This window comes from Toxotes jaculatrix, chromosome 4 (genome assembly GCF_017976425.1).
Source record: "Toxotes jaculatrix isolate fToxJac2 chromosome 4, fToxJac2.pri, whole genome shotgun sequence".
Taxonomy (NCBI): Eukaryota; Metazoa; Chordata; class Actinopteri; family Toxotidae; genus Toxotes; species Toxotes jaculatrix.
Genome location: NC_054397.1, coordinates 14,167,847 through 14,184,931, shown reverse-complemented (window position 1 = coordinate 14,184,931; position 17,085 = coordinate 14,167,847). Strand labels below are relative to the sequence as shown.

The 17,085-nt window shown below is 40.9% G+C and overlaps 1 protein-coding gene across 1 annotated transcript in view; it reads right to left on the bottom strand.

Annotated features, from left to right (window-relative positions):
• The window catches only part of ptprdb (protein tyrosine phosphatase receptor type Db), an 86,639-nt gene that overhangs the window by 42,682 nt on the left and 26,872 nt on the right, over window positions 1-17,085 (bottom strand). Inside the window, exons 3-5 of the mRNA XM_041035681.1 lie at window positions 8,364-8,509; window positions 5,752-5,893; window positions 210-398 (exon numbers count right to left, since the gene is read on the bottom strand). Coding sequence (XP_040891615.1) covers window positions 210-398; window positions 5,752-5,893; window positions 8,364-8,509 — 477 coding nt within the window. The remainder of the gene's footprint in view (window positions 1-209; window positions 399-5,751; window positions 5,894-8,363; window positions 8,510-17,085) is intronic.

Genomic DNA, 17,085 nt, shown 5'->3' with positions numbered 1-17,085 from the left:
AAAAGGGGTGAACGAGGGCAAAAACAACAGAAACTTTGTAGGAACAGAGAAATAAAAAATGGACTGGGTGGGAAAAGACAGAGGGAGGTTAAAAAGCAGTGGACTTCATACGAGGGATAAAAGCAAAGAAGAAACCTTAAGGTGGAAATAAAAGCCGGGGATTGAAGGGAAAGGGAAAAGGAGGGAGGAGGGATAAAAGCATTAGTTACCTGAGCGGAGCTGCTTGATTCGTCCATTGTTATTGGACGTGTTGACCGGCAGGAAATCCTTGAACCAGGTAATTTCTGGGTCAGGGTTGCCGCTAGCAGCACAGAGCATGGTGGCGGTCCGAGAACGCTCCACCACTTTCAGCTGGGGACCCATGTCTATGGTGGGGAACCCCGAGGGCAGCTGGTCCTCTGGAAAGATCACAAACACAAGTCAAACAGAGCTGGACATTACTCACATCTTTAGCTTGGTAGCACAGAGCAGTGGTTCCCAATATTTTTTGTTGTGTACTCCCACAGTCCAGTCAGGTGAGATAAAGTACCCCTTCATCTCTCTGGCTTTCTCTACAGTGCAGTCCTGTCCTCTGAGCCAACCTGCTGTAGCCGTTGTAAATAATAAATGTACTAAAAATCAACATCCCACATAGATAGGATTACAGATTGGTGGGATGTTAATTTTACTTCCACACGGGATAAAGTGGGATAATATCTTGATATGACAATGTCCAGCTTCACCCTTAGGGGAATTTAACACAAAGCCATATACGTGAAAATCTCCTTGCAGCCTTAACATTAAAGAATATAATGACATGGCTGGAGCCCATTCTTAAATTAACTCACCATCATTTTTCCTCAGTTTTGCAATTACTAATCCCCTCCACTCAACAGATGTGAGAGCGGTACCTATCCTCTTGCCTTCAGTAAGTCTCAGCAAGTAAGCGAATAAACGCATTTCCCAAAATAACAAACCATTCTTTTAAATTAACCTGTCTGCTTCTGAGTTGTGCGCTTGAGTCTATTGCCTGCAAATCTGAGCTACCACTCAACTAAAGGAGATAGGCTGTGTTCAATATAAGGGAAAACATGATGTTCATACTTACTCAGAAACACAGCTTAAACCCTGACCTGACAACAAACGGATTTTGAACTTCCTACGAATCACTAGTCCAGTGTGAAAAAGGTTTTAAGGGAAACTGACCGGTCAAATTTAGATTCAGTTTAGAGTCAAAATATGTTTTGCACGAGCCTTGAGCCTGGAGGCAAGACTTTTGAAGGATCCAACAGTGAGGTCGAATAGAATAAGTAACATTTCATTCCACCTGACAAAGTACCTCACTGAAGCTTTGGGCAACTGCTCTTCTAAGATTCAATTGAAAATCAAATACTCTATATTCTGCTGGGAATCAGTAGCAGTTCAGTTACACTTTTTGTCCAGCTGAGTCTGTTCCATACAAAACTCTTTGGAAGTTCACCCCTTGAATAAAATCAAATAGACGATTCCAATAAAGACACATCCACTGGGACTCGCAGACTTTTGGGACGGCAAAGCAAATGTGATGCCATAGACATCTGAGGCAATTAAATCAAACACGAAGGATCATTCCACTGTGATAGAGGAAATCAAAGGCAGTGGGCTGACTTCATTCAGTTCAACTGGGAGACTTAAGAGAGGGGAGGGGACAATGCTTCGAGGAGGTGGGGGATCAAAGATGACAGAACTCAGACAAACTGTAAAAAAAATAACTGTATTCACCCTTGGAATCAAATAGGTTCAGAGCAAATCTTGACTTTGTTCAAAACTGCACTTCAAAACTGTGAGGTGAAGTGATACATGAGTCATCCATAAAAAGTGGATGAAGATAGACATGGTGAAAAACAGACAGATGAGCACGGAGCATGGGCTCCTGCATGTGTTTGCGATGTATTTGATCTAGAAGGCAGTCTATTTCAATTTTACCCCCAATTTTTTTTTTTTTTTTTTTTTTTTTTTAACCCAGGATCCCTTGTGACTTTATCCTTCTCAGTCATGCAGAGCCTCATTAACGGGAAATCCTAGCACTGAACCTCACCAAGGAGATGCTAATTCTGGTACTAAGCCATCGAACCATAGCCGATGGGTCGTGAGACACTGGCTTCGCGAGTGCGTGTGTGGCCTTTTAACAGCTCCGGTTTCAATCAATCACTACGCCGGAAAAATGGAAACACAGACATGATAAACCAAGAGAACAAGATGAGAAGGTGTTTATGTGTACAAGTGTCTGTGTGGGCGAGTGGCGAAGGAGGGCAAAAGTGCAGAAAAAACAGCGAGAGTAGAATAGGATGGAATAGAACAGAATAGAGTGAGACAAAGAAAGAGTGACAGAAAGGAAAACAAAGGGAGAGAGCAAGAGAAAAACAGACAGAAAAAGAGGGAGAGCACAAGGGACCCATACAGCATAACAATCCTGATTCTCTCCGCTTTCATTATGCAAACGCTTACTTCAAAGCCAGCCCCTCGTAGGCAGGAATAATGCATTCTATTTCATCTACCTGGGGTGGGACACTGAACTGAACACTGAGGACGCACAGTTAGAATGCTACTCCCTGAGATCATGCAGCCCTCAAAGCGTTTGAGGGCTGATTGAGTGGGATGATGCACATACACACATGTTGACACATGCACAGAACTAGCCTTCCACCATCCATCATAGGGGACAGGTGTAAGCAACACCAAAGTGTGTTTGGGACAAAGCTGCTCCAGCGTGTGTGTGTGTGTGTGTGTGAGAGAGAGAGAGAGAGAGAGAGAGACTGTGTTGCTGAACAGTAACAGTTAAGAACCCCCTGAGGTCAGAACAGATGCGTAACCCTACACTCCCTTGTTGACGGAGCCTTCCACACATCCCACTGTTTCATTTGGATGTGCTCCCTCTTCAGTGTTTCCACTGTGAGCAATCCAGATAATTTCACAGCTCATAGAAAAGCCCGGTCTCATAATCATGGGAACTGCTGTGCGAACACTGTCCTCTTTATATAAGACCCCAAATGAAATCCACACACATCACTCGCTGGGTTTGTCATCTGTAAATCTGGAAGAAGTGCAAGTCAAGTCTGGCCTCACAATCATGGGAACTAAAGCATGAGCTGGCTGCTGAATTAGAGGCCCAAGTGTAATATGTGCACCTGCAAATAAACCTGTTTCTGTCATTCAGGACTGACACGGGGGATAAAAAGTATAAGGGATAGATACAATAAAATTAACAATGGTATAATATATGGTAATCTGATACAATAGTCTTGCGCTACTGCAAAACTCTGATTCTTATATGTTACTTATTCGTTAATACTGTGTCAGAGACGTGCTGTTTCAGCTCTTCTTTGTGAGTCCACAGTTTAAACAAAATGTGAGCTACACCTCATCATGAGGTTGCAATAGAATTTACAGATGTTAATGCGACCTCATGCTTTGAGATTTGAGACCATGGAGACGTCCCTAAAAGAAGTCAGATGGGGTAAGAGGCAACGAGCAGCTGGCCACAGCTTGGCCAGACTTATTTGGAAGATAAAATAAAGGTGAACTGTAAAATTATTATTCAAACTGTCTGCTGTAGATATCCACCACAGTTTACAGACCCACTCTCTGGTTCATATTTGACCAAACAAACTTATATGACCAACATTTCTGCTGCACTCTGTTGAACTCATTTTCACTTTCCAAATAAAGTGGTTTAAATAATCTGGCTAAACTGTGGGCTTGATTGCAACCTGTTTGATCGTCTGAACCCTCATGTTTCTTTTTTTCAGACCCGCCCTCAACTTTTACCCTATCATGAATTATACAATATCTGACTGTACACTGGACCCTAAAGCATATAATTGCTCTCAAGTTCATTATTATTTCAGCCAATGCCAATCACAGCCATTTACTGAAAGCCAAGATTTCAATTAGCCTGGTTCTAATCCTCAGTAATTAAGCCGGCTGACCTTAACACCGGATCCCTCCTGTCAGACACTCAGACAGTCAGTCAGTCAGTCAGTCACTGGAGCTGTGTCTTTACAGAGCCAGGGGAGACAAGGAGACATGACTGACAGGACTCTGTGTGTGCGCGTGTGAATCCTATGTGTGTGTTCGTGTGGGTGCGCACACGTATGTGTGTGTATTCTAAAACTGACATTTGGACTGACAGTCTATCAGGGGCTATTAGCTGCTCCCAGGTGGCCTCTTATTCATCCACAACACAATGATTCCTTAGAGGAGCAGAAAGAAGCTAATCACTACATAAAGACTGATTGTCTTATGTTTGAGGAAAAATGTGCGTGTGCTTGAGCATGTATGTGTATATAGGCATACAAGTGTGTGCACACATGCAAGAGTGGTCGTGTTCTCGATAAAGAAAAACAGCAAATAGGAGATATTACCAAGGGAGGCAGCAAAAATCAAAAATAGATGGAGATACGCATAAGCAAGAGTGCACACAGATGTACACACGCAACAGAGCATGTTTGCACACGCACACACACACACACACACATACACACCTAGGGACACACACACATACACGTACAAAGACAACCGTATGAGACAGGAAAAATTCTGGATGGATGGAGCGGAACAGCACAGAAGATGCAAAGAGTGGTCGGATGGTGAATAATTTAGAGGTTGCTGTGTAGTGGACCTAAGAGCATGTGGAGAGACAGAGAAGTGAGCGAGACAGAGAAAAGGAGGAAAGTGTATTAAAAGACAGCGAGAAAGAAGGCGAGCGAAATAAAGGGAAAGTAAGAGGGAATGAACTTGTGGAGACAAAAACACAGACGAGACAGAGAGAAAAGAAAGCAAGGAGGAAGAACTGTAGACTGTGTTATTACCCCTCAGAGAGACAAGAGGGAAAGAGAGAGAGAGAGAGAGAGAGAGAGAGAGAGAGAGAGAGATGAGATGGTAGAACAATAGGCTGCACGTCCTTTCCCCACGAGCATGTACTGTAAAGGCAGGCGATGTGATTATCCACACTCGAGCAGCTTCACTCACTAAGACACTCTTGAGCTTCAAACTACCGGTACATAATGTTCTCCTAATGGACTCCACTAACACTAACATCACTATCTGCATTAATGGACTCTTTCTAACACTAACAAAACCATCTACTGCGGTGGGCCCAGGCTTACACTAGCATATTTATATATATCTATATCGGAAAAACACATCCTCTGAGCCTCCGAGACAAGCTTTGAACAAAACTTTAAACATCACCCATCAGAATTTATGAGGAGATGATTGGTTGATGTTAAATTACTGCAACTGTACCTTTACATACAGTAATTGTTATGGATACAAATACACTTTTCCACTTATAAGACCCCCCGCCCGTAAGCATTTAGAAAAGTATATAAAAAGTTAATAAAGGGTTTATAACACTCCATAAAAAAGTTTTTAGCCGATATTAACTGTTTTTACTGATGTATTTGACAACAATTATTAACTTCTCCGACGCAAAATCCATAAGTGAAGTTTAAACAATTAATGAATGATTGATAACACAGTATAACATAGCATATGAATCATTACACAAATTAACAAACACTAAAATATAACCAGTATAATCAATATAATCAATATAATAAACAACTACTTCTTATTTTGTATTTATATAAAATGTGGCAGTATATATTATATGATTGCAAGTGTGTTATGTATAACTGTATGAATGGATTCATGTAATTTTCTTTACAGCAATTAAAGATTCTGTTTGACAGCTGATTGGAAACATAGCCTGCGTGTGTTCACACTGACCTCGTAACACACTTAGTCTGGTGGAGGCAGTGATCTCTCCTGCAGAGTTGGAGGCATGACATTCGTAAATAGCCTCGTCTCTGGGGGTCCTCAGTGGCTGGATTCTCAGGACCGAGCCGGACCCGTCGTCAAACTCTATCACCTGTTGATGAGAAGAAGATATATAAGTGGCTAAAATCTATATTTAATTAATAATAACAGTGTATAATAACTAATGTGTAAAGTGAAATAGGTCGCTTGTAGTTTTTCAGCCTAAGCAAGCAGTTGTTTTCAGTTACAAAATTGGTGGAGACCTAAAAGCTAAAAGAAGAGTTAATACTGGGGTTACATTTGCCAGGTGGCCAGAAACATGACTTTAAATTAATGCTGGATTTGTAAATGAGCAAAAGTTGATATTCCAAAAAGTTTGCCATATCAACTTTAAAGCTGATAATATGTCAGTGTTATGTTTCTTTCTGTTATAAGAAACCTCCTCTAGATTCATCAAAATTTAAAATATTGCACTGTGGTACATATATACTAGGAGCAGGCTTGTTCAAGGATTCAGCTGAAGCACCAGAGCCTCACACGTGTTGTTGTTTGGTTTTAATTTTAGCCTCAACACTGTTTGCAGCTCAGTGATAAACAGTAATTTTCAGAGACAAAAAAGTTTTCCTAGTTTTTAATTTACTGAGGGCAGCTGAGGGGACAGAGCCTGGGAAATATGAGAGCACTAGTCAGGTTTAATCCTTAGCCACAAGGCATACCTGGATTCACAGTCTAGGATCAATCACTGCACACGTTAAAATAGATTTTAGGTAGCACCAGACAAGCAGTCCAAGGATTAGGAAGGGATCGTTAGAATACAGTTTCCTTGTTTATATCTAATGTCCTTTTCATATTTAGTTTAAGACAGAACTTCAGATCTTCCAGAACTACTGGATTGTACATTATAAGTGGTCCTTGCATAAGTCTTATACAAGCATGTACTAGATCTGGATTCTGAATTCTGAGAAGGTTTCCACTGACTAAAATCCAATAAAAAGAAATCCCACAGCAACTCCTGATGGACAGGACAGCAGAGAGAAATATACAGTAGGTGGTCTGAGCTTATATAGGGTAGATTAAAAATAAAATATCTCCCCGAGTGATTTAATCACAAACAGGAAGACACCAAGATGAACTTAAACCTGGGAGGAAACTCAACTTATTAAAGTAGAAAAGCACCCTGAGCTCAGGGTGACACTGACTGGGTAGGAGAGAGGCTAGCTCAACATCTCCATCTAAGAGTGACTTGTGAGGTGGAGAAATAAATCAAAGGTTAGAGCCTTCGGGAAACTAATAAGGCTGATCATATAAGAATCTCATATACTGTAGCCCAAGGCATCATCTGACATATGAAAGAGTCGGAGTAGATAGCATTTCACACAGTTGTATAACCTTTGGAGTACAAATGAAGAAAAGCAGCTAATCTGATCAAATCTTTAACAGCACTATTTTTTGGCTCTATATGCAAAATGGTAATAGATGGTGTTCATGTAATCCCAAAAAACAGCTGTCTGTTGTACCCAAAACAAACTCACAACTTTCATTATTGACTTAAATGTCAAGTTTCATTGCAATAATGACAGTAGTAACAACAAACCCTTCTCACAGCAGGCACTCTGATTTGTCATCAAAGGAAAAGCACAAGTGTAACTAACAACATTAACTATGGCTCGGTTTCATTTACCAGAGCTCTGAAACCTAACCTAAGTGTAAGGTAGCCAATTAAGGCTTCAACTAAGGTATTCATTAATCTGCTGAATATTTTCTCAAATAATTGATTAACTGCTTGGTCTACAAAATGTCAGAAAACGGTAAAGCATTTGCCTTCATTATCTCTCATTATTTTCCCAGAACCCACTGTGATGTCTTCAAGTCTTTTTTTTGTCTGACCACCTGGCCAAAACTCAAAGATATTCAGTTTATGGTCACATAAGACCAAGAAGCAGCAAGTGCTCACAGTTGAGAGGCTAGAACAAGGTAATGCTTGGCATTTTCAAGAGTTAAATGAGAAGAAATACAGTATACAAACCTCAAATGTGAAGCTAAAGCCAGCAGCAGGTTCGCTTCTTTTAGCACAAAAACTGAAAACAGCTGGTCTGGCTCTGTCCGGAGGTAAATAAAATCTGCATAGCAGCACCTCCAAAGCTCATTAACATCTTGTTTGGATGGCTCCATCTTCATATTTAATGGACTGATGTGAAACTGGTATCGATCTTTTCTTATGACTCTCAGCAGGAAAACTGAGAGCGCAGCTAACTGATTATTAGAATACCTGCCAATTCTGTTTCTTTTTAATTGATTAATCTACCAGCTCAAGTCAGCTTCAAGTAAACATGTCTGCTGTGAGAAAGGCTTAAGAAAGAAATTAGGACAGGAAAACAATGAAAAGAACTGACACCAATGGCGGCAGTCATGCTACACCTCTGCTTTACGCAGCTGGTACACGCAGCCATTGAACGTTTATTGAGGATCTGCTGTGGGATGCTAACCTATTCCCATTTCACTGTACAACATTTTCTGGGATGAGCAGAAATCAGGGCTAGTGCAAGGTTATGAGTTCGTTAATCAGTATGTCAGCATCATACCTCAAATCTCTGGTTGCTGACTTTTTTGCCTTTTTTGTTCCACACAATCTTGGGCTGTGGATCCCCTGTGGCCTGGCAGACAAAGGAAGCCACTCCCCCCTGGACTCCTGTTTGGTCTTCTGGGGTTCGTGTAAATCTGGGGGGTGCTGTATGGAAAGATGCAATTGAAAAGTTAGGTCAAGTTCAAACTCCCATTGTTGCCATGTGTGTATGTGTGTGTGTACATGTGAAATGCATAGGAGATGAAGAAGTTTTGATGGATGGGTTACACAATGCTCCATATAGGGAAACACAATGATTCTTCACATATACATGTTACATTCTATAATGGATTATTACGCTTTTCTGCTGTAACTGCACTTAAGCCCCACAATACCACTTAATCTGTCATTCACACATCTGTAACACGTTTGAGACTACTGTTAGATTAAAAAAGGGTGTGTGAAAATGGAATAACAGAGGGTGAATATGTGTGAGTGTGTGCAGTTTAAATGAAAAAAGGGGAAGGACAATGCAGTCACTATGTTGTTTTCAAAAATCCAAATTAAAATAGATGAGAACTTTGTCGAACACTGTGGCTGGTTTTGTGTGTTACTGTGTGAGCCCGTTCTTGGAGTACATGTATGTGCCTATATCTGTCATTCAGTGCAGCTGTGCATGTGGGGTGGCATTATGACTGTGCATGCGCCTTTTTTTCTGTACACGTGTGTGCACGTTCCACCATGTTTTACCCCTCTGTCCCTGTACCACCAAAGAAGCTTAATATTTCTGTGCCATAAAGGATTTATGAAGACTTACTCCTGACATGACCACTAAAACCCCTCGCTCCGTGGACGCCAACAATATCATAACCACAGCCTCCGCTGGATTGTGACATCATGACATCAAAAAGATTCGGCACGTCAGTCATGGCACGTCACCGCCAGCTCGCCTAATGGCATTCCAGCCAAACCAGAAAATCCCTACTTAAGGGCTTACCGCCAACCGCCCTGACAAAGGGAGAGAAATTGCTTTTTGCTGTTTAAAAGGAGGGAGGGAGAGAGGGAGAAAAGCTAAGCTTTTCAGAGAAGGAGAGAAAACGAGAGAGAGAGAGAGTGTGCTAAAAGAGTGAGGACAGCAGAACAGAAGAGCGAGTGAGATAAAGAGAACGAGTGAGAGAGACAGATGGAGAGCAGAATGGGTAAGGAAGAGAAAAAACATGAACAACAGAAGTGAAGGGAGAGAGGAAGATGAGCAGGAGGTGGAGGAGGAGAGAGAGGGAGACAGACTGGGTGAGATAGGGAGAGAACGAGCCAGATGTACTGGCAAACATGGCCAGAGAGCCCCAAGCTGCCCAATCACCTCTACACCTCACTGGCTCGCGGCCAAATCTACCTCAAAGACTGAATAGAACATAGTGTGTGTGTGTGTGTGTGTGTGTGTGTGTGTGAGAGAGAGAGAGAGAGAGAGAGAGAGAGAGAGAGAGAGAGAGAGAGAGAGAGAGAGAGAGTGAAAGTGTGTGTGCATATGTGTCTGCTTACTTTTCATCCTTGCAAATGCCAGTTAACATAGGTATACACAAACTATGTACATGTATGTGTGTGAATGTCTTTGTGTGAGGTCATGTATGTATTAGAGCTGAAACGATCTGGCAATGAAATGATTAGTCAATAGACGCATTTTGACAGTTGATCAGTTGTATAAGTCATTTATGAAGCACAAATGTCAAACATTTATTAGATCCAGTTTCTTAAAGGTGAGGATTTGGAAATTTTCATTGTTTTTGCACCATTGAATATCATATAGCAATTTGAAGACATCCCATCATTTTGATTATTTTCTGACTCTCTGCATACTGAACCACTGATATACTGATCAGAAATAGTTGGTAGATTAATAGGAAATAATAATAGTTAGCTTTAGCCCTAATATGTACATTATTGCATGCACACATTTTGTACATGCATGCCATTGTACCGTATGTGTGCGTGATGCATGAGTGAATGAGCAAATGTGTGTGTGCCTATCTGAGAGAGAGAGAGAGAGAGAAAGAGAGAGTGAGAGAGAGGGAAACAAAGAATGAGGAGTGGGAGAATCGCTCTCTTAATCCTCTTGCTAATCTCTCCCCCACAAAACAAATGAAAAGTGTAAAGCCAGCAGAGCCATACTAAAAGGCACGGTAGATCTTTCAATTGCTTTTTTATCTTTCCCCCCTTCTCTTTATCTCTCCAGCCCTGATCCCTCTCTGTATATATCTGCTGTTTAATTGTCTTAGTCTCTCGCTTTTTCAAATTTTGCCCCTTTATCTCTTTGCCCGACTCCTAATTCTTTGCCATTGAATCCCTTTTTACCCCCCCTTTCTCAGATGCTCTCCTTGCTCCCTCTTTCATTCTCCTCCTTGTTACTCTTTCTCCATCTCCTCCCTCCATCTCTGGGGTGTTACATAAGTCTTCCTGTCACATTGACTGACTTAATGAGGAAGGGGGGGATGCAACCGTATGTTCCACACTTCTCTCAACTCGCTCTCACAATTCCTCTTCTCTTTCATTCCACTCCTCCCCTCTTGTTCTGCGCGCTCATCCTCTTGCTCTTTCCCCCTCTCAATCACTTTTCCCCCAAACTCATCCTCCCTGCGCTCATCCTTCTTCTATCCTCATTCCTATTCTTTGTTCCCTCTGTGTGTGCTAACTGTTCAGTCTTTTGCCAAGATCATCAGGGTCTTTTGGTCGTGCAGCTTCGCAGGATTAAGCACTGACATTTGGACTGGGGTGAAGTGGAGAGTGGAGACGGGGGGGCGAGGGGAGGTGGGCGAGCTCAAAAGGGCACTTCAATATCTGTAGTTGTTTTAGGGGACGAAAGGAATGCCTGTAGGTTTATTATTTCATGGATATAAAATCAAAAATGATGATGGACCTATCACACAAGAAGTCTAGGCAGTGCACTTCACAGGCTGAGGTGCTTGTGCATGTTGCCAAACACCCCTGACAGCCTTCTTCTTCTTCTTCTTTAATATGACCCAAGATGGAAGTGAGGGGAAACTACCAACCGGGTCCGCGGAGAAAGATTTAGATGGAATTAGACAGTGCCAATCTTTCCCCTCTTGGTGCATGTGTGTGTGTGTGGGGTGGCCTACATAAGGGTCGCCATACAGTGGGATCTGATCTACACAACAGATGGCAGGGATTAGAAAGTCAGCTCCCCTTTCTGGACCACTTTCGAGTCATGGCTCAAGATGCGTGATAAACTTTGAAAGATTGTCCTCATGTCTTTTTGGTATCTAAAGTCAACAATATAAAAGAAGTACTTTCAGGTAGAACTGAACTATGGTGTCCTTTAATTTGGTTTCATAAACAATTTTCATACATATATATCACAAACATCTGATAATCAGGTACAAACTGGACTGACAACTGTGCTTTTCCTCCAACCACTGCATCGTATTTTGTTTTACTGTGACTGATACAACAACAATTTTGGTTAAACTCCCCTTACACGCACCTACAAACCGTAATGGGATGATGGAGGCTCAGCAGAGTAGCACTTTGAAAAGACAAATAGCAAGACTAAATGAAGCTAATGGCACTGTGTAGGAGACTACAGGGACATGCTTTAGCTGGTAGATGCTGTCTTAACCTAAAGGGACACAGCAAGAGAGATCGAGTTTGTAAGAGCAGATGCTAGCACAAGCCCACAGGGAGTATGATTTTACGAATATAGTGTAGTAAGATTGGGAAATTGAAGAAATCTAAGAATGGAAAGTACATATTTGGGAAGGCAAACAGATAGAACTAAACAGGATAGATGTATGTCTCAGGCTGTGACAGCAGAGTTTTAAAGGTGTCCGTACTTCTGATGACACTGAGAAATGTATGAATGTGTTGAGCAACATATGAGTGAAATGTATTCTTTATCCTTGGGATCCAACATTTGATGATGATTTAGATTTTGAAAACCATTTTTGAAAACAATTTTTTTTGTATATAATTCAATCTAATTTAATGGTCTAATAAGAATTATTTTGTCCTCTTACTATATTAATATCCATAAAATAAAATTAAAAATTAACCTAGACATTTGAGCAATTTATTTTGGAGGGCGATGTGCTAGATGATCTGATCTCATTCCTCCAAATCTTTCCCAAAACTCTGCAAAATGCTGCAATTCGTGTGCCCTCTGGCCTCATCTCGAGTGCCCTCAATCACTTAGATGGTCTGATGCGAAATAAAGCATGAAGCAGACAGGCCTATCCAAACAAATCAAATCAACAAAAAGCAACGGACTCTGCAGCATGAAATGGACCCACTCTGCTTTATTCTGCAGGTAACATGGTAACAGATTGTAAAACTGAAGCTCTGAGATGCTGGGTTACCAAGGAAGTATAAAATCAAAGATAAGAATATAGAATTAGAAAGCTGAGCTTACATTAGGAAAAGACAATAGTTTTGGCTAAAAGGAGCAGATGGGGGAGCCCAGACATTAACGGTAGCTAATCCTGAGTGTGTGTGTGTATGAGTGTGTGGGTGTGTGTGTGTGTGTGTGTCAGCTGAATGCTTGAGTATTTCTGTTCACAGGCTGAATAGTGGATCATCCCTCAGAGGAGGAAGGGGATAAATGGTTATTGAACTTCCTGATCAGATCGATATCAGGCGCTTCCCCTTTGGACATGTTCATGATGATCTCTGGTTTGTGTGGACACGTGTTCATGTGCATGAATGGCTTGGGTGAGTATTTGTGTATGTACATTGGAAGTTTTGACCACATATGCAAAGCTGCCCTGAATGTTGGTATAACTTGCCAAGCATCTCTGCCTGCGCCTCACATTTTCCTGTGTACGTGTGTGTGCGTTCATAGTTAGTCGATAGGCATGTAATGAGTAATTTACAGTCCTTGCCAGGGAAAGATCCAGCTGCATAGTGTTGTATGTAGTGGTGGGTGGTTAGCTGATGACTCCCCAAATGAGAACTGAGTCAGGCTTGTCAGACAAGTTGAGGAACGAGGCCAATATCAGGGCCTGAGCCAGGGCCATGATAGTCAGCCTCAAGAGTGGGTGGGCAGCTGGCCAGAACCATAACTTAAAACACATTAACATCAAACCGACGCATTAAGAGCAAATTATCAGCTGCTTGCTTTCGTCCTGGAAATGAAATTGGATTAGTGGGGCCAATAAACACATAAAGACAGCTATCATACTTCTGCAGCACACACAAGCGTTAATTGGAAAACATTTGGCAAAATGGGCTACTTCAACATATAAAATTAAATAAGTGCCACAACTTTTGATGAAACTTCACGTTAAAGATAAGATGTTATTCAAGTTTCACAAAGTTAAAGTGTCCATCCATCTGAGGATCCTCTAAACCAAGTCCAAATCAAATAAATTTGATTATTTATTCCAAGCAGATTTCTTTCCATTTAAAAAATTGCATTCTTGAGACTTGCATCTAGCACTTCACGGTGGCATAGAGATCAGCAGATTTTTGGGCAACTACCAGCTGATGTCGCCTAGCATCACTTTAACAATATCATTTTACACTGATGCAACAACATAGGATAAAATGCATTTTTACTGCCGATAGTAATATGCATGTCCAATTAGCGTGCCACTTACCCACCACAGCTGCCCCAGGGTCTGACTAGTGGCGAGTTAATCAGGGTTAATTTGTTAGAAACACAAGGGGAGGATTTAATCAAATAGGGTCTTCTTTTATACACAGGTCATTAGAAACACATGGGCTACCCACTGGGTACACAACTTTACTAGGTCAGAGCTGGCTTCCCATAAAGATGAACAGAGGGTTTTCTCAGTGCTGGTCGCAGCGCATTACTCACGGACCAGTGGCCAGCTACGCTAGGGCTAAGCTAATGCTATCCAGGCCCGTTCACAGACTTGTGCACCTGCTAAGCTAACGCTAAGCTAACGCTAGTCAGATCTTGTTACTCATGGATGGGCGCACAGCTATGCTAGCTGCTAATAGACTCACTGCTGTGGGTCAGTGATGCAAGACTCTGAGAAGCTTCAGCAGCAGAACTGCTTCATTTTCCTTCTCATCAACATGGACTGTCTCTCTCTCAGCCTAATCCGTCTCTCTCATGGATTGACGTTAATAGATAACGATGGAGAACTTATTGAGGGACCACAGGGTCACTGTGCAATAAACTGAATGTGAGCATACTGACTCAAAGGTGTGTTTTATGCCCTCCACCCAGAGTATTAACAGTCAACTACTCCTAATGCAAGTACCAGCAGTAAACGGTTAAAATAATAACATAACTGTGATTGGCATTTTAATTTTGTGTGTATAAGAATGCTTGTGATGTGACCCATTTCTGTCACCTTCTATGGAGAGACATTTGCACTGGAGTTGATGGAAAGAGGTCGTCAAGCATTTAAATTAGGCATTTTATTTTTAAGGTTTAATGTCATATTCAGGATGAGCATGAGCTGGCACCTCATCACTAGAGCTGAATTTTAATACAATACAATAAATTATTCCAGAAAATATAGCATGAATTATTTAGATAATGACTGAAATTAGTTAAATTGATAAGTGGCATGTTAATTAAAACTAAGGAAATTAAAGGACAATTTCAGTGTGATTACCGTTCACATTTCTTTTATTCCTTATCCAACATCACTGTGGACCTTTCTGCATTGTCACAGCAGATTTTTTTTCTCTTATTCTAAATAAACACTGTCTAACCGTGTTAACCCTCCCAGTGTCTTAAGGGTACAAAATGACCCATTTATTAGTTTAACAGCAGAGGAAACTTGCTAAATTCATTTTTCTTCAGTATGAAATTTGATGACATTTCCTGGCTTGACCCTGGCATTAGGAAAAGCAAAATCCTCTGCCATCTCCTATTTTTATTTTTTTAATTTAATTTAATAAAAGCTGCAGATCACCAGGGTACAACTATTATCAACTCTGCACCTCTGAAACTCCCGTTATATTCCATTTGTTTAATCCTTACAGAAACCAGAGTGTAAAAAGAGCACTTTGCGATGACCAGGACAACCAGCGAAACCTACCTGAAAAAACATTTTTTTACATTTTGGATTTTGTACAGTGTAAATAGATAATATAATATTATGACTCTGGTTTGCTCCGAAGTGTTATATTTCTTCCTGTTTCTGTTATATTTCTTTTGAGACCTCTGAATTCAATTTCTATGCTGTATCCTTAATTATGTTCTATGTATGTAAAATGTGTCAAGATTAACAAGTAACTGACAGAAAAACAATGATGCTGAAATTATCTCTAAAGAGTCAACCAGCATGTTGACCAGTGTAACACTGGAGGGCTCTTGGTCATTTGAATATCACTACCCAGTCTACAGGAGAAATTACTCAGTGCCTCTATCATAAACTGCCAAGAGCAGATGTTGACATTTTGACATTTCATACTGTGGTTATGGGCAATAATGTCCACAAGCATCTTGTCTTTTCTTTGCACTTTGAATGAGTCAGGCAATACCAATCAATCACAGAAAAGAAACACAATCCATCTAAGAAAATAACTGCTTGATTCTGTTTCACACCCTTAACTAATCCCTGGGGCAGAAACCTTTAACCTTTGAGACCCTGCTTCTTCATCTCATTCCAGTGAATCCTGACAGTATCTCATCCATCAGCATCAAGAAGCTATGAAGCTCACACGAAACTAGATACTTATCGCAATCTAATCTCTTGTCCACCCTAAGCACTACACGTTTGCATATACATACATACACTGACAACTACAATCATACTCAAAAGGAAACACACACACACATATATATATATGTATGTATGTATGTATGTATGTATGTATGTATGTATGTATGTATATGTATATGTATATGTATATATGTATGTATGTGCATGTGCATGTGCATATATATATATATAAAAGTAAATAAAATAAATAAAACTAAAACAGTGTGTTTTGGAAATGATAAATTAGCTGACACGCTGAAAAGTAAAATCTAAAAACCTAATCAAAAACTAGCCTCGTATAATTTTAAAACAGAAAAAAGAGTCTGCAGTGTGTTGTTGAAGAAGATATTGCTTTTTGTAGTAACTCAGACACTTGAACTTAGCACCTGAGGGAAAGCTAAATGAAATACTTGAAGGTAACCAAAGAGGGGCTCTCACCTAAGCAGTTGATGCCTGGTGCCTTGCTCAAGGGCTCCTAAAGTAAGCAAAAGTAGCGGTGCTGTCATCGTGGGAGACTGACCCAACCACCTTTCAGATTCCAGGAAGCCTGAAGGCCATGCAAGTGCTGGCAATGTGGTCGAATGTTGTCAGGTCAATCAGTCACCACATGAGCAAGTTCTGTGTTTCCAGTGTACTCAGGTCTGATATGCCATGTATGAAAAGGTCACGTTTTTCAGTAATTGAGGTTGAGTCTTTATTGATGTAACTATTTTTTTTTTTCTACATCAAGTTTGGTGGAAAAAAAGTACATTGGAAATGGGCAGCTTTTACAACACATAAATGATGTGATACAAGCTGAAGGTAAGGAGTTTCACATTACCAAGAGCCACCCTAGGCAGAATCCTAAACCACCCTTGCTTGGTTTGAAAATATACAGTCTGCTTACTAAAGCACTGAGTTGAAACTCAGCAATGCCTCTCCTACTGTAGCCTCCAAAGGAGAAGCCGCTTTGTTGTATTCTGTTACACACACGAGGAGTTGTGTTGCAGCTGGAATTTTTATCGTTTCATCCAAGCTGTATGAGGAAGGATGACAGCTTGTTGGTTT